Source organism: Oncorhynchus keta, chromosome 1, assembly GCF_023373465.1.
Source record: "Oncorhynchus keta strain PuntledgeMale-10-30-2019 chromosome 1, Oket_V2, whole genome shotgun sequence".
Taxonomy (NCBI): domain Eukaryota; kingdom Metazoa; phylum Chordata; class Actinopteri; order Salmoniformes; family Salmonidae; genus Oncorhynchus; species Oncorhynchus keta.
In genome coordinates, this window is record NC_068421.1 from 80,735,450 (window position 1) to 80,753,061 (window position 17,612).

General features: G+C 43.7%; 1 protein-coding gene and 2 long non-coding RNA genes across 5 annotated transcripts in view; all 3 read right to left on the minus strand.

The window, feature by feature from the left end:
- The window catches only part of podn (podocan), an 82,951-nt gene that overhangs the window by 37,694 nt on the left and 27,645 nt on the right, over positions 1-17,612 (minus strand). Inside the window, exon 5 of the mRNA XM_052461814.1 lies at positions 345-409. Within this exon, the coding sequence (XP_052317774.1) occupies positions 345-409 (65 nt within the window). The remainder of the gene's footprint in view (positions 1-344; positions 410-17,612) is intronic.
- The window catches only part of LOC127907304 (uncharacterized), a 32,168-nt gene continuing 18,829 nt past the window's right edge, over positions 4,274-17,612 (minus strand). For all 3 annotated transcript variants that reach the window (XR_008064101.1, XR_008064102.1, XR_008064100.1), the window contains 2 exons: positions 12,393-13,323; positions 4,274-4,318 (listed from right to left, as the gene is read on the minus strand). This is a non-coding gene — a long non-coding RNA (uncharacterized LOC127907304). The remainder of the gene's footprint in view (positions 4,319-12,392; positions 13,324-17,612) is intronic.
- Positions 5,421-7,904, minus strand: LOC127907306 (uncharacterized). Its single transcript, XR_008064104.1, has 3 exons — positions 7,361-7,904; positions 5,532-5,612; positions 5,421-5,473 (listed from the first exon to the last, which is right to left on the minus strand). It is a non-coding gene; the product is annotated as an uncharacterized LOC127907306 (long non-coding RNA).

A 17,612-nucleotide genomic window follows, 5' to 3' on the forward strand; every position in this document is an offset into this window, starting at 1 on the left:
CCTTATCCTAATCCATCTGTAGATGCTCTACAGACTATCTACTAACCCTAACCCTTATCCTAATCCTAACCCTAGCCCCAGTCTTTACCTTTACCCTAACCCTAACCTTAGCAAGCAGTTACTTGTCAGCAGATAGTTTGTTGATAGTATGACCATCTGTAGAGCATCTACAGATGGGCAATCCGGACTATTCAAATAAAGTGTGACCGTGAAAACGAACTGAAGAATGTTTACATAGGCCCAAATGAACCAGATTCAAGTTCTGTAACAGTGAGGGAAGAATAGTGATTTGTTTTTTCTGAAGGCGAAGGTCTCTGTTTACGACAGTGTTTATAATGACGCACCTTGTTATTGGCCAAGTACAAGTAGGTCAGCTGTTCCAGCACTGTAAACCCTTCATCTTCAAGGCCTGAAAACACACACACACACACATAAACACACACGCAAACTAAATGGAACATGAATATAGAACATGTTATTCAGCCTTCAACCCATGCTTAAAAGCATATACAACACAGAAGATAAAGATCGGACTGCTTTGCTTAAGTGAAAAAAGCTGGACAGCAAATAAGAGAAAATAACACACATATGTTAATCAAAATTCCAGCTAAGCATATATATGTTATAAATGGGGTGGATCTAGAAGAACTGGAGCCCAGTCTGTAAACCCGACAGTCTACCAGAGGCTGCGATTCCACATGGACCCAGACAGAGAAAGACAGAAAGAACAAGACAATAATAAGACACAAACAGAGTTCTCACAGTTTGTTGTCAACAAATAAAAAAATGTCCAACCACACATAATGTCTGTATCTCCACTAGCTACTTTCAGATATCCGTCCCCTAATGTCATTCATTTGTTGTTTTCGTTTGATTCTTTCTCTCTTAGTCTCTGTGTCTGGTTTATCTTGCATGTGTAACGGATGTGAAACGGCTAGCTTAGTTAGCTGTGGTGCGTGCTAAATAGCGGTTCAATCGGTGACGTCACTTGCAAGGGCCGCGGCTTTTGTGGAGCTATGGGTAACAATGATGGGTAACAATGCTTCGTGGGTGACTGTTGTTGATGCGTGCAGAGGGTCCCTGGTTCGCACCCGGGTATGAGCGAGGGGACGGTCTACAGTTATACTGTTACACATGGTCAGACTAACGTCTGACTGTCTCTTTCTCCCTTGGCTACTTTCAGACTAAATGTCTGTCTGTCTGTCTGTCTGTCTGTCTGTCTGTCTGTCTGTCTGTCTGTCTCTTGCTCCCATAGTAAACTTAATAAGTTGATTCTCTTCCAGTCTGACTAGTTTTTACCTTGCTCTCTCTCTCTCTGTCTAGTTACCTTGCTCTCTCAATTCAATTCAATTCAATTCAATTCAAGGGGCTCTATTGGCATGGGAAACATGTGTTAACATTGCCAAAGCTATTGAGGTAGATAATATACAAAAGTGAAATAAACAATAAAAATTAACAGTAAACATTATACAGAAATGTCAAAACAATAAAGACATTACAAATGTCATATTATATATATATATACAGTGTTGTAAGAATGAGCAAATGGTTAAAGAATACAAGGGAAAATAAATAAGCATAATAATATATGCCATAAATATGGGTTGTATTTACAATGGTGTTTGTTCTTCACTGGTTGCCCTTTTCTTGTGGCAACAGGTCACAAATCTTGCTGCTGTGATGGCACACTGTGGAATTTCCCCCAGTGGATATGGGAGTTTATCAAAATTGGATTTGTTTTCGAATTCTTTGTGGATCTGTGTAATCTGAGGGAAATATGTGTCTCTAATATGGTCAAACATTTGGCAGGAGGTTAGGAAGTGCAGCTGTTTCCACCTCATTTTGTGGGCAGTGTGCACATAGCCTGTCCTCTCTTGAGAGCCAGGTCCGTCTACGGCGGCCTTTCTCAATAGCAAGGCTATGCTCACTAAGTCTGTACATAGTCAAAGCTTTCCTTAAGTTTGGGTCAGAACCAGGATCTCTTGTAGCACAGCTATCACTGTGATGCAGTGTCTTAGACCACTGCGCCACCCGGGAGGCCCCTCTGTCTAGTTTTATACTTGCTCTCTCTCTCCCGACTCTGACTAGTTTTTACCTTGCTCTCTGACTAGTTCTTACCTTGCTCTCTGTCTAGTTTTTACCTTGCTCTCTCTCTCTCCCGGCTCTGTCTAGTATTTACCTTGCTCTCTCTCTCCCGTCTCTGACTAGTTTTTACCTTGCTCTCTGACTAGTTCTTACCTTGCTCTCTGTCTAGTTTTTACCTTGCTCTCTCTCTCTCCCGGCTCTGTCTAGTATTTACCTTGCTCTCTCTCTCCCGTCTCTGTCTAGTTATTACCTTGCTCTCTCTCTCCCGTCTCTGTCTAATTTTTACCTTGCTCTCTGTCTAGTTATTACCATGCTCTCTGTCTAGTTTTTACCTTGCTCTCTGTCCAGTTATTACCTTGTTCTCTCTCTCCCGTCTCTGTCTAGTATTTACCTTGCTCTCTCTCTCTCCCGGCTCTCTCTAGTTATTACCTTGCTCTCTCTCTCTCCCGTCTCTGTCTAGTATTTACCTTGCTCTCTCTCTCTCCCGGCTCTCTCTAGTTATTACCTTGCTCTCTCTCTCTCCCGGCTCTGTCTAATTTTTACCTTGCTATCTGTCCAGTTATTACCTTGTTCTCTCTCTCCCGTCTCTGTCTAGTTATTACCTTGCTCTCTCTCTCTCCCGTCTCTGTCTAGTATTTATCTTGCTCTCTCTCTCTCCCGGCTCTGTCTAATTTTTACCTTGCTATCTGTCCAGTTATTACCTTGTTCTCTCTCTCCCGTCTCTGTCTAGTTATTACCTTGCTCTCTCTCTCCCGTCTCTGTCTAGTATTTATCTTGCTCTCTCTCTCTCCCGGCTCTCTCTAGTTTTTACCTTGCTCTCTCTCTCCCGTCTCTGTCTAGTATTTACCTTGCTCTCTCTCTCTCCCGTCTCTGTCTAGTATTTACCTTGCTCTCTCTCTCTCCCGTCTCTGTCTAGTATTTACCTTGCTCTCTCTCTCTCCCGTCTCTGTCTAGTTATTACCTTGCTCTCTCTCTCTCCCGTCTCTGTCTAGTATTTATCTTGCTCTCTCTCTCTCCCGGCTCTGTCTAATTTTTACCTTGCTATCTGTCCAGTTATTACCTTGTTCTCTCTCTCCCGTCTCTGTCTAGTTATTACCTTGCTCTCTCTCTCCCGTCTCTGTCTAGTTATTACCTTGCTCTCTCTCTCCCGTCTCTGTCTAGTATTTATCTTGCTCTCTCTCTCTCCCGGCTCTCTCTAGTTTTTACCTTGCTCTCTCTCTCCCGTCTCTGTCTAGTATTTATCTTGCTCTCTCTCTCTCCCGGCTCTCTCTAGTTTTTACCTTGCTCTCTCTCTCCGGTCTCTGTCTAGTATTTACCTTGCTCTCTTTCTCCCGTCTCCGTGGAGTTTTTACGTTGTTCTCTCTCTCCCGTCTCTGTCTAGTATTTATCTTGCTCTCTTTCTCCCGTCTCTGTCTAGTATTTACCTTGCTCTCTCTCTCTCCCGGCTCTCTCTAGTTTTTACCTTGCTCTCTCTCTCCCGTCTCTGTCTAGTATTTACCTTGCTCTCTGTCTCCCGCCTCTGTCTAGTTATTACCTTGTTCTCTGTCTCCCGTCTCTGTCTAGTTTTTACCTTGCTCTCTCTCTCCAGGCTCTGTCTAGTATTTACCTTGCTCTCTCTCTCCCGTCTCTGTCTAGTTATTACATTGCTCTCTGTCTAGTTATTACCTTGCTCTCTCTCTCCCGTCTCTGTCTAGTATTTATCTTGCTCTCTCTCTCCCGGCTCTGTCTAGTTATTACATTGCTCTCTGTCTAGTTATTACCTTGCTCTCTGTCTCCCGCCTCTGTCTAGTTATTACCTTGTTCTCTGTCTCCCGTCTCTGTCTAGTTTTTACCTTGCTCTCTCTCTCCAGGCTCTGTCTAGTATTTACCTTGCTCTCTCTCTCCCGTCTGACTAGTTATTACCTTGATCTCTGTCTAGTTATTACCTTGCTCTCTGTCTAGTTATTACCTTGCTCTCTCTCTCCCATCTCTGTCTAGTATTTACCTTGCTTTCTGTCTCCCGTCTCTGTCTAGTTATTACCTTGCTCTCTGTCTAGTTATTACCTTGCTCTCTCTCTCCCGGCTCTGTCTAGTTATTACCTTGCTTTCTGTCTCCCGTCTCTGTCTAGTTATTACCTTGCTCTCTCTCTCCCGGCTATGTCTAGTTATTACCTTGCTCTCTGTCTAGTTATTACCTTGCTTTCTGTCTCCCGTCTCTGTCGAGTTATTACCTTGCTCTCTGTCTAGTTATTACCTTGCTTTCTGTCTCCCGTCTCTGTCCAGTTATTACCTTGCTCTCTGTCTAGTTATTACCTTGCTCTCTGTCTCCCGTCTCTGTCTAGTTTTTACCTTGCTCTCTCTCTCCCGTCTCTGTCTAGTATTTACCTTGCTCTCTCTCTCCCGTCTGACTAGTTATTACCTTGATCTCTGTCTAGTTATTACCTTGCTCTCTGTCTAGTTATTACCTTGCTCTCTCTCTCCCATCTCTGTCTAGTTATTACCTTGCTCTCTGTCTAGTTATTACCTTGCTCTCTCTCTCCCGTCTGACTAGTTATTACCTTGATCTCTGTCTAGTTATTACCTTGCTTTCTGTCTCCCGTCTCTGTCTAGTTATTACCTTGCTCTCTCTCTCCCGTCTCTGTCTAGTTTTTACCTTGCTCTCTCTCTCCCGTCTCTGTCTAGTATTTACCTTGCTCTCTCTCTCCCGTCTGACTAGTTATTACCTTGATCTCTGTCTAGTTTTACCTTGCTCTCTGTCTAGTTATTACATTGCTCTCTGTCTAGTTATTACCTTGCTCTCTGTCTCCCGTCTCTGTCTAGTTTTTACCTTGTTCTCTGTCTCCCGTCTCTGTCTAGTTTTTACCTTGCTCTCTGTCTCCCGTCTCTGTTTATTTATTACCTTGCTCTCTGTCTAGTTATTACCTTGCTCTCTCTCTCCCGTCTGACTAGTTATTACCTTGCTCTCTGTCTAGTTATTATCTTGCTCTCTCTCTCCCATCTCTGTCTAGTATTTACCTTGCTCTCTGTCTCCGTCTCTGTCTAGTTTTTACCTTGCTCTCTCTCTCCCGTCTCTGTCTAGTATTTACCTTGCTCTCTCTCCCCGTCTGACTAGTTATTACCTTGATCTCTGTCTAGTTTTACCTTGCTCTCTGTCTAGTTATTACCTTGCTCTCTGTCTAGTTATTACCTTGCTCTCTGTCTCCCGTCTCCGTCTAGTTTTTACCTTGTTCTCTGTCTCCCGTCTGTGTCTAGTTTTTACCTTGCTCTCTGTCTCCCGTCTCTGTCTAGTTATTACCTTGCTCTCTGTCTAGTTATTACCTTGCTCTCTCTCTCCGTCTGAATAGTTATTACCTTGATCTCTGTCCAGTTATTACCTTGCTCTCTGTCTCCGTCTCTGTCCAGTTATTACCTTGCTCTCTGTCTAGTTATTACCTTGCTCTCTGTCTCCGTCTCTGTCTAGTTATTACCTTGCTCTCTGTCTAGTTATTACCTTGCTTTCTGTCTCCGTCTCTGTCTAGTTATTACCTTGCTCTCTGTCTAGTTATTACCTTGCTCTCTGTCTCCCGTCTCTGCCTAGTTATTACCTTGTTCTCTGTCTCCCGTCTCTGTCTAGTATTTACCTTGCTCTCTCTCTCCAGTCTGACTAGTTATTACCTTGATCTCTGTCTAGTTATTACCTTGCTCTCTGTCTAGTTATTACCTTGCTCTCTCTCCCATCTCTGTCTAGTTATTACCTTGCTCTCTGTCTAGTTATTACCTTGCTCTCTCTCTCCCATCTCTGTCTAGTTATTACCTTGCTCTCTCTCTCCCGTCTGACTAATATAATAAATATAATATATGCCATTTAGCTGACGCTTTTATCCAAAGCGACTTACAGTCATGTGTGCATACATTCTACGTATGGGTGGTCCCGGGAATCGAACCCACTACCCTGGCGTTACAAGCGCCATGCTCTACCAACTGAGCCACAGAAGGACCACTGAGCCACAGAAGGACCAAGTTATTACCTTGATCTCTGTCTAGTTATTACCTTGCTCTCTCTCTCCCGTCTCTGTCTAGTATTTACCTTGCTTTCTGTCTAGTTATTACCTTGCTCTCTCTCTCCCGTCTGTCTAGTTATTACCTTGCTCTCTGTCTAGTTATTACCTTGCTCTCTGTCTCCCGTCTCTGTCTAGTTTTTACCTTGCTCTCTCTCTCCCGTCTCTGTCTAGTTTTTACCTTGCTCTCTCTCTCCCGTCTGGCTAGTTATTACCTTGATCTCTGTCTAGTTTTACCTTGCTCTCTGTCTCCCGTCTCTGTCTAGTTATTACCTTGCTCTCTGTCTAGTTATTACCTTGCTCTCTGTCTAGTTATTACCTTGCTCTCTGTCTAGTTATTACCTTGCTCTCTGTCTCCCGTCTCTGTCTAGTTTTTACCTTGTTCTCTGTCTCCCGTCTCTGTCTAGTTTTTACCTTGCTCTCTGTCTCCCGTCTCTGTCTAGTTATTACCTTGCTCTCTGTCTAGTTATTACCTTGCTCTCTCTCTCCCGTCTGACTAGTTATTACTTTGCTCTCTGTCTAGTTATTACCTTGCTCTCTCTCTCCCGTCTGACAAGTTATTACCTTGATCTCTGTCTAGTTATTATCTTGCTCTCTCTCTCCCATCTCTGTCTAGTATTTACCTTGCTCTCTGTCTCCCGTCTCTGTCTAGTTTTTACCTTGCTCTCTCTCTCCCGTCTCTGTCTAGTATTTACCTTGCTCTCTGTCTAGTTATTACCTTGCTCTCTCTCTCTCCGGCTCTGTCTAGTTATTACATTGCTCTCTGTCTAGTTATTACCTTGCTCTCTGTCTCCCGTCTCTGTCTAGTTATTACCTTGCTTTCTGTCTCCCGTCTCTGTCTAGTTATTACCTTGCTCTCTGTCTAGTTATTACCTTGCTCTCTCTCTCCCGTCTGACTAGTTATTACCTTGATCTCTGTCTAGTTATTACCTTGCTCTCTGTCTAGTTATTACCTTGCACTCTCTCTCCCGTCTCTGTCTAGTTTTTACCTTGCTCTCTGTCTCCCGTCTCTGTCGAGTTATTACCTTGCTCTCTGTCTAGTTATTACCTTGCTCTCTGTCTAGTTATTACCTTGCTCTCTGTCTCCCGTGTCCGTCTAGTTTTTACCTTGTTCTCTGTCTCCCGTCTGTGTCTAGTTTTTACCTTGCTCTCTGTCTCCCGTCTCTGTCTAGTTATTACCTTGCTCTCTGTCTAGTTATTACCTTGCTCTCTCTCTCCCGTCTGAATAGTTATTACCTTGATCTCTGTCTAGTTATTACCTTGCTTTCTGTCTCCGTCTCTGTCTAGTTATTACCTTGCTCTCTGTCTAGTTATTACCTTGCTCTCTCTCTCCCCGCTCTGTCTAGTTATTACCTTGCTCTCTGTCTAGTTATGACCTTGCTTTCTGTCTCCCGTCTCTGTCTAGTTATTACATTGCTCTCTGTCTAGTTATTACCTTGCTCTCTGTCTCCCGTCTCTGCCTAGTTATTACCTTGTTTTCTGTCTCCCATCTCTGTCTAGTATTTACCTTGCTCTCTCTCTCCAGTCTGACTAGTTATTACCTTGATCTCTGTCTAGTTATTACCTTGCTCTCTGTCTAGTTATTACCTTGCTCTCTCTCCCATCTCTGTCTAGTTATTACCTTGCTCTCTGTCTAGTTATTACCTTGCTCTCTCTCTCCCATCTCTGTCTAGTTATTACCTTGCTCTCTCTCTCCCGTCTGACTAGTTATTACCTTGATCTCTGTCTAGTTATTACCTTGCTTTCTGTCTCCCGTCTCTGTCTAGTTATTACCTTGCTCTCTCTCTCCCGTCTCTGTCTAGTTTTTACCTTGCTCTCTCTCTCCGTCTCTGTCTAGTATTTACCTTGCTCTCTCTCTCCCGTCTGACTAGTTATTACCTTGATCTCTGTCTAGTTTTACCTTGCTCTCTGTCTAGTTATTACATTGCTCTCTGTCTAGTTATTACCTTGCTCTCTGTCTCCCGTCTCTGTCTAGTTTTTACCTTGTTCTCTGTCTCCCGTCTCTGTCTAGTTTTTACCTTGCTCTCTGTCTCCCGTCTCTGTTTATTTATTACCTTGCTCTCTGTCTAGTTATTACCTTGCTCTCTCTCTCCCGTCTGACTAGTTATTACCTTGCTCTCTGTCTAGTTATTATCTTGCTCTCTCTCTCCCATCTCTGTCTAGTATTTACCTTGCTCTCTGTCTCCCGTCTCTGTCTAGTTTTTACCTTGCTCTCTCTCTCCCGTCTCTGTCTAGTATTTACCTTGCTCTCTCTCTCCCGTCTGACTAGTTATTACCTTGATCTCTGTCTAGTTTTACCTTGCTCTCTGTCTAGTTATTACCTTGCTCTCTGTCTAGTTATTACCTTGCTCTCTGTCTCCCGTCTCCGTCTAGTTTTTACCTTGTTCTCTGTCTCCCGTCTGTGTCTAGTTTTTACCTTGCTCTCTGTCTCCCGTCTCTGTCTAGTTATTACCTTGCTCTCTGTCTAGTTATTACCTTGCTCTCTCTCTCCCGTCTGAATAGTTATTACCTTGATCTCTGTCTAGTTATTACCTTGCTTTCTGTCTCCCGTCTCTGTCTAGTTATTACCTTGCTCTCTGTCTAGTTATTACCTTGCTCTCTCTCTCCCGGCTCTGTCTAGTTATTACCTTGCTCTCTGTCTAGTTATGACCTTGCTTTCTGTCTCCCGTCTCTGTCTAGTTATTACATTGCTCTCTGTCTAGTTATTACCTTGCTCTCTGTCTCCCGTCTCTGCCTAGTTATTACCTTGTTTTCTGTCTCCCATCTCTGTCTAGTATTTACCTTGCTCTCTCTCTCCAGTCTGACTAGTTATTACCTTGATCTCTGTCTAGTTATTACCTTGCTCTCTGTCTAGTTATTACCTTGCTCTCTCTCCCATCTCTGTCTAGTTATTACCTTGCTCTCTGTCTAGTTATTACCTTGCTCTCTCTCTCCCATCTCTGTCTAGTTATTACCTTGCTCTCTCTCTCCCGTCTGACTAATATAATAAATATAATATATGCCATTTAGCTGACGCTTTTATCCAAAGCGACTTACAGTCATGTGTGCATACATTCTACGTATGGGTGGTCCCGGGAATCGAACCCACTACCCTGGCGTTACAAGCGCCATGCTCTACCAACTGAGCCACAGAAGGACCACTGAGCCACAGAAGGACCAAGTTATTACCTTGATCTCTGTCTAGTTATTACCTTGCTCTCTCTCTCCGTCTCTGTCTAGTATTTACCTTGCTTTCTGTCTAGTTATTACCTTGCTCTCTCTCTCCCGTCTGTCTAGTTATTACCTTGCTCTCTGTCTAGTTATTACCTTGCTCTCTGTCTCCCGTCTCTGTCTAGTTTTTACCTTGCTCTCTCTCTCCCGTCTCTGTCTAGTTTTTACCTTGCTCTCTCTCTCCCGTCTGGCTAGTTATTACCTTGATCTCTGTCTAGTTTTACCTTGCTCTCTGTCTCCCGTCTCTGTCTAGTTATTACCTTGCTCTCTGTCTAGTTATTACCTTGCTCTCTGTCTAGTTATTACCTTGCTCTCTGTCTAGTTATTACCTTGCTCTCTGTCTCCCGTCTCTGTCTAGTTTTTACCTTGTTCTCTGTCTCCCGTCTCTGTCTAGTTTTTACCTTGCTCTCTGTCTCCCGTCTCTGTCTAGTTATTACCTTGCTCTCTGTCTAGTTATTACCTTGCTCTCTCTCTCCCGTCTGACTAGTTATTACCTTGCTCTCTGTCTAGTTATTACCTTGCTCTCTCTCTCCCGTCTGACAAGTTATTACCTTGATCTCTGTCTAGTTATTATCTTGCTCTCTCTCTCCCATCTCTGTCTAGTATTTACCTTGCTCTCTGTCTCCCGTCTCTGTCTAGTTTTTACCTTGCTCTCTCTCTCCCGTCTCTGTCTAGTATTTACCTTGCTCTCTGTCTAGTTATTACCTTGCTCTCTCTCTCCCCGGCTCTGTCTAGTTATTACATTGCTCTCTGTCTAGTTATTACCTTGCTCTCTGTCTCCCGTCTCTGTCTAGTTATTACCTTGCTTTCTGTCTCCCGTCTCTGTCTAGTTATTACCTTGCTCTCTGTCTAGTTATTACCTTGCTCTCTCTCTCCCGTCTGACTAGTTATTACCTTGATCTCTGTCTAGTTATTACCTTGCTCTCTGTCTAGTTATTACCTTGCACTCTCTCTCCCGTCTCTGTCTAGTTTTTACCTTGCTCTCTCTCTCCCGTCTCTGTCTAGTATTTACCTTGCTCTCTCTCTCCCGTCTGACTAGTTATTACCTTGATCTCTGTCTAGTTTTACCTTGCTCTCTGTCTAGTTATTACCTTGCTCTCTGTCTAGTTATTACCTTGCTCTCTGTCTCCGTCTCCGTCTAGTTTTTACCTTGTTCTCTGTCTCCCGTCTGTGTCTAGTTTTTACCTTGCTCTCTGTCTCCCGTCTCTGTCTAGTTATTACCTTGCTCTCTGTCTAGTTATTACCTTGCTCTCTCTCTCCCGTCTGAATAGTTATTACCTTGATCTCTGTCTAGTTATTACCTTGCTTTCTGTCTCCCGTCTCTGTCTAGTTATTACCTTGCTCTCTGTCTAGTTATTACCTTGCTCTCTCTCTCCCCGCTCTGTCTAGTTATTACCTTGCTCTCTGTCTAGTTATGACCTTGCTTTCTGTCTCCCGTCTCTGTCTAGTTATTACATTGCTCTCTGTCTAGTTATTACCTTGCTCTCTGTCTCCCGTCTCTGCCTAGTTATTACCTTGTTTTCTGTCTCCCATCTCTGTCTAGTATTTACCTTGCTCTCTCTCTCCAGTCTGACTAGTTATTACCTTGATCTCTGTCTAGTTATTACCTTGCTCTCTGTCTAGTTATTACCTTGCTCTCTCTCCCATCTCTGTCTAGTTATTACCTTGCTCTCTGTCTAGTTATTACCTTGCTCTCTCTCTCCCATCTCTGTCTAGTTATTACCTTGCTCTCTCTCTCCCGTCTGACTAATATAATAAATATAATATATGCCATTTAGCTGACGCTTTTATCCAAAGCGACTTACAGTCATGTGTGCATACATTCTACGTATGGGTGGTCCCGGAATCGAACCCACTACCCTGGCGTTACAAGCGCCATGCTCTACCAACTGAGCCACAGAAGGACCACTGAGCCACAGAAGGACCAAGTTATTACCTTGATCTCTGTCTAGTTATTACCTTGCTCTCTCTCTCCCGTCTCTGTCTAGTATTTACCTTGCTTTCTGTCTAGTTATTACCTTGCTCTCTCTCTCCCGTCTGTCTAGTTATTACCTTGCTCTCTGTCTAGTTATTACCTTGCTCTCTGTCTCCCGTCTCTGTCTAGTTTTTACCTTGCTCTCTCTCTCCCGTCTCTGTCTAGTTTTTACCTTGCTCTCTCTCTCCCGTCTGGCTAGTTATTACCTTGATCTCTGTCTAGTTTTACCTTGCTCTCTGTCTCCGTCTCTGTCTAGTTATTACCTTGCTCTCTGTCTAGTTATTACCTTGCTCTCTGTCTAGTTATTACCTTGCTCTCTGTCTAGTTATTACCTTGCTCTCTGTCTCCCGTCTCTGTCTAGTTTTTACCTTGTTCTCTGTCTCCCGTCTCTGTCTAGTTTTTACCTTGCTCTCTGTCTCCCGTCTCTGTCTAGTTATTACCTTGTTCTCTGTCTAGTTATTACCTTGCTCTCTCTCTCCCGTCTGACTAGTTATTACCTTGCTCTCTGTCTAGTTATTACCTTGCTCTCTCTCTCCCGTCTGACAAGTTATTACCTTGATCTCTGTCTAGTTATTATCTTGCTCTCTCTCTCCCATCTCTGTCTAGTATTTACCTTGCTCTCTGTCTCCCGTCTCTGTCTAGTTTTTACCTTGCTCTCTCTCTCCCGTCTCTGTCTAGTATTTACCTTGCTCTCTGTCTAGTTATTACCTTGCTCTCTCTCTCCCGGCTCTGTCTAGTTATTACATTGCTCTCTGTCTAGTTATTACCTTGCTCTCTGTCTCCCGTCTCTGTCTAGTTATTACCTTGCTTTCTGTCTCCCGTCTCTGTCTAGTTATTACCTTGCTCTCTGTCTAGTTATTACCTTGCTCTCTCTCTCCCGTCTGACTAGTTATTACCTTGATCTCTGTCTAGTTATTACCTTGCTCTCTGTCTAGTTATTACCTTGCACTCTCTCTCCCGTCTCTGTCTAGTTTTTACCTTGCTCTCTCTCTCCCGTCTCTGTCTAGTATTTACCTTGCTCTCTCTCTCCCGTCTGACTAGTTATTACCTTGATCTCTGTCTAGTTTTACCTTGCTCTCTGTCTCCCGTCTCTGTCGAGTTATTACCTTGCTCTCTGTCTAGTTATTACCTTGCTCTCTGTCTCCCGTGTCTGTCTAGTTATTACCTTGCTCTCTGTCTCCCGTCTCTGTCTAGTTATTACATTGCTCTCTGTCTAGTTATTACCTTGCTTTCTCTCTCCAGTCTGACTAGTTATTACCTTGCTCTCTGTCTCCCGTCTCTGTCTAGTTTTTACCTTGTTCTCTGTCTCCCGTCTCTGTCTAGTTTTTACCTTGCTCTCTGTCTCCCGTCTCTGTCTAGTTATTAGCTTGCTCTCTGTCTAGTTATTACCTTGCTCTCTGTCTCCCGTCTCTGTCTAGTTTTTACCTTGCTCTCTGTCTCCCGTCTCTGTCTAGTTATTACCTTGCTCTCTGTCTAGTTATTATCTTGCTCTCTCTCTCCCATCTCTGTCTAGTATTTACCTTGCTCTCTGTCTCCCGTCTCTGTCTAGTTTTTACCTTGCTCTCTCTCTCCCGTCTGACTAGTTATTACCTTGATCTCTGTCTAGTTTTACCTTGCTCTCTGTCTAGTTATTACCTTGCTCTCTGTCTAGTTATTACCTTGCTCTCTGTCTCCCGTCTCTGTCTAGTTTTTACCTTGTTCTCTGTCTCCCGTCTCTGTCTAGTTTTTACCTTGCTCTCTGTCTCCCGTCTCTGTCTAGTTATTACCTTGCTCTCTGTCTAGTTATTACCTTGCTCTCTCTCTCCCGTCTGACTAGTTATTACCTTGATCTCTGTCTAGTTATTACCTTGCTTTCTGTCTCCCATTCTCTGTCTAGTTATTACCTTGCTCTCTCTCTCCCGTCTCTGTCTAGTATTTACCTTGCTTTCTGTCTCCCGTCTCTGTCTAGTTATTACCTTGCTCTCTGTCTAGTTATTACCTTGCTCTCTCTCTCCCGGCTCTGTCTAGTTATTACCTTGCTCTCTGTCTAGTTATTACCTTGCTCTCTCTCTCCCGTCTCTGTCTAGTTTTTACCTTGCTCTCTGTCTCCCGTCTCTGTCTAGTTATTACCTTGCTCTCTGTCTAGTTATTACCTTGCTCTCTGTCTCCCGTCTCTGTCTAGTATTTACCTTGCTCTCTGTCTCCCGTCTCTGTCTAGTTTTTACCTTGCTCTCTCTCTCCCGTCTCTGTCTAGTATTTACCTTGCTCTCTCTCTCCCGTCTGACTAGTTATTACCTTGATCTCTGTCTGGTTTTACCTTGCTCTCTGTCTAGTTATTACCTTGCTCTCTGTCTAGTTATTACCTTGCTCTCTGTCTCCCGTCTCTGTCTAGTTTTTACCTTGTTCTCTGTCTCCCGTCTCTGTCTAGTTTTTACCTTGCTCTCTGTCTCCCGTCTCTGTCTAGTTATTACCTTGCTCTCTGTCTAGTTATTACCTTGCTCTCTCTCCCGTCTGACTAGTTATTACCTTGATCTCTGTCTAGTTATTACCTTGCTTTCTGTCTCCCATTCTCTGTCTAGTTATTACCTTGCTCTCTCTCTCCCGTCTCTGTCTAGTTATTACCTTGCTCTCTGTCTAGTTATTACCTTGCTCTCTCTCTCCCGGCTCTGTCTAGTTATTACCTTGCTCTCTGTCTAGTTATTACCTTGCTTTCTGTCTCCCGTCTCTGTCTAGTTATTACCTTGCTCTCTGTCTAGTTATTACCTTGCTCTCTCTCTCCCGGCTCTGTCTAGTTATTACATTGCTCTCTGTCTGGTTATTACCTTGCTCTCTGTCTAGTTATTACCTTGCTTTCTGTCTCCGTCTCTGTCCAGTTATTACCTTGCTCTCTGTCTAGTTATTACCTTGCTCTCTGTCTCCCGTCTCTGCCTAGTTATTACCTTGTTCTCTGTCTCCCGTCTCTGTCTAGTTTTTACCTTGCTCCCTCTCTCCCGTCTCTGTCTAGTATTTACCTTGCTCTCTCTCTCCCGTCTGACTAGTTATTACCTTGATCTCTGTCTAGTTATTACCTTGCTCTCTGTCTAGTTATTACCTTGCTCTCTCTCTCCCATCTCTGTCTAGTTATTACCTTGCTCTCTGTCTAGTTATTACCTTGCTCTCTCTCTCCCATCTCTGTCTAGTTATTACCTTGCTCTCTGTCTAGTTATTACCTTGCTCTCTCTCTCCCGTCTGACTAGTTATTACCTTGATCTCTGTCTAGTTATTACCTTGCTCTCTGTCTAGTTATTACCTTGCTCTCTCTCTCCCGTCTGACGAGTTATTACCTTGATCTCTGTCTAGTTATTACCTTGCTCTCTCTCTCCCATCTCTGTCTAGTTATTACCTTGCTCTCTGTCTAGTTTTTACCTTGCTCTCTCTCTCCCGTCTCTGACTAGTTTTTACCTTGCTCTCTCTATCCCGTCTCTGTCTAGTATTTACCTTGCTCTCTCTCTCCCGTCTGACTAGTTATTACCTAGATCTCTGTCTAGTTTTACCTTGCTCTCTGTCTCCCGTCTCTGTCTAGTTATTACCTTGCTCTCTGTCTAGTTATTACCTTGCTCTCTGTCTAGTTATTACCTTGCTCTCTGTCTAGTTATTACCTTGCTCTCTGTCTCCCGTCTCTGTCTAGTTTTTACCTTGTTCTCTCTCTCCCGTCTCTGTCTAGGTTTTACCTTGCTCTCTGTCTAGTTATTATCTTGCTCTCTCTCTCCCATCTCTGTCTAGTTTTTACCTTGCTCTCTCTCTCCTGTCTCTGTCTAGTATTTACCTTGCTCTCTGTCTAGTTATTACCTTGCTCTCTCTCTCCCGTCTGACGAGTTATTACCTTGATCTCTGTCTAGTTATTACCTTGCTCTCTCTCTCCATCTCTGTCTAGTATTTACCTTGCTCTCTGTCTCCCGTCTCTGTCTAGTTTTTACCTTGCACTCTCTCTCCCGTCTCTGTCTAGTTTTTACCTTGCTCTCTCTCTCCCGTCTCTGTCTAGTATTTACCTTGCTCTCTCTCTCCCGTCTGAATAGTTATTACCTTGCTCTCTGTCTAGTTATTACCTTGCTCTCTGTCTCCGTCTCTGTCTAGTTTTTACCTTGTTCTCTGTCTCCCGTCTCTGTCTAGTTTTTACCTTGCTCTCTGTCTCCCGTCTCTGTCTAGTTATTACCTTGCTCTCTGTCTAGTTATTACCTTGCTCTCTCTCTCCCGTCTGACTAGTTATTACCTTGATCTCTGTCTAGTTATTACCTTGCTTTCTGTCTCCCATTCTCTGTCTAGTTATTACCTTGCTCTCTCTCTCCGTCTCTGTCTAGTATTTACCTTGCTTTCTGTCTCCCGTCTCTGTCTAGTTATTACCTTGCTCTCTGTCTAGTTATTACCTTGCTCTCTCTCTCCCGGCTCTGTCTAGTTATTACCTTGCTCTCTGTCTAGTTATTACCTTGCTTTCTGTCTCCGTCTCTGTCTAGTTTTTACCTTGCTCTCTGTCTCCCGTCTCTGTCTAGTTATTACCTTGCTCTCTGTCTAGTTATTACCTTGCTCTCTGTCTCCCGTCTCTGTCTAGTATTTACCTTGCTCTCTGTCTCCCGTCTCTGTCTAGTTTTTACCTTGCTCTCTCTCTCCCGTCTCCGTCTAGTATTTACCTTGCTCTCTCTCTCCCGTCTGACTAGTTATTACCTTGATCTCTGTCTAGTTTTACCTTGCTCTCTGTCTAGTTATTACCTTGCTCTCTGTCTAGTTATTACCTTGCTCTCTGTCTCCCGTCTCTGTCTAGTTTTTACCTTGTTCTCTGTCTCCCGTCTCTGTCTAGTTTTTACCTTGCTCTCTGTCTCCCGTCTCTGTCTAGTTATTACCTTGCTCTCTGTCTAGTTATTACCTTGCTCTCTCTCTCCCGTCTGACTAGTTATTACCTTGATCTCTGTCTAGTTATTACCTTGCTTTCTGTCTCCCATTCTCTGTCTAGTTATTACCTTGCTCTCTCTCTCCCGTCTCTGTCTAGTTATTACCTTGCTCTCTGTCTAGTTATTACCTTGCTCTCTCTCTCCCGGCTCTGTCTAGTTATTACCTTGCTCTCTGTCTAGTTATTACCTTGCTTTCTGTCTCCCGTCTCTGTCTAGTTATTACCTTGCTCTCTGTCTAGTTATTACCTTGCTCTCTCTCTCCCGGCTCTGTCTAGTTATTACATTGCTCTCTGTCTGGTTATTACCTTGCTCTCTGTCTAGTTATTACCTTGCTTTCTGTCTCCGTCTCTGTCCAGTTATTACCTTGCTCTCTGTCTAGTTATTACCTTGCTCTCTGTCTCCCGTCTCTGCCTAGTTATTACCTTGTTCTCTGTCTCCCGTCTCTGTCTAGTTTTTACCTTGCTCCCTCTCTCCCGTCTCTGTCTAGTATTTACCTTGCTCTCTCTCTCCCGTCTGACTAGTTATTACCTTGATCTCTGTCTAGTTATTACCTTGCTCTCTGTCTAGTTATTACCTTGCTCTCTCTCTCCCATCTCTGTCTAGTTATTACCTTGCTCTCTGTCTAGTTATTACCTTGCTCTCTCTCTCCCATCTCTGTCTAGTTATTACCTTGCTCTCTGTCTAGTTATTACCTTGCTCTCTCTCTCCCGTCTGACTAGTTATTACCTTGATCTCTGTCTAGTTATTACCTTGCTCTCTGTCTAGTTATTACCTTGCTCTCTCTCTCCCGTCTGACGAGTTATTACCTTGATCTCTGTCTAGTTATTACCTTGCTCTCTCTCTCCCATCTCTGTCTAGTTATTACCTTGCTCTCTGTCTAGTTTTTACCTTGCTCTCTCTCTCCCGTCTCTGACTAGTTTTTACCTTGCTCTCTCTATCCCGTCTCTGTCTAGTATTTACCTTGCTCTCTCTCTCCCGTCTGACTAGTTATTACCTAGATCTCTGTCTAGTTTTACCTTGCTCTCTGTCTCCCGTCTCTGTCTAGTTATTACCTTGCTCTCTGTCTAGTTATTACCTTGCTCTCTGTCTAGTTATTACCTTGCTCTCTGTCTAGTTATTACCTTGCTCTCTGTCTCCCGTCTCTGTCTAGTTTTTACCTTGTTCTCTGTCTCCCGTCTCTGTCTAGGTTTTACCTTGCTCTCTGTCTAGTTATTATCTTGCTCTCTCTCTCCCATCTCTGTCTAGTTTTTACCTTGCTCTCTCTCTCCTGTCTCTGTCTAGTATTTACCTTGCTCTCTGTCTAGTTATTACCTTGCTCTCTCTCTCCCGTCTGACGAGTTATTACCTTGATCTCTGTCTAGTTATTACCTTGCTCTCTCTCTCCCATCTCTGTCTAGTATTTACCTTGCTCTCTGTCTCCCGTCT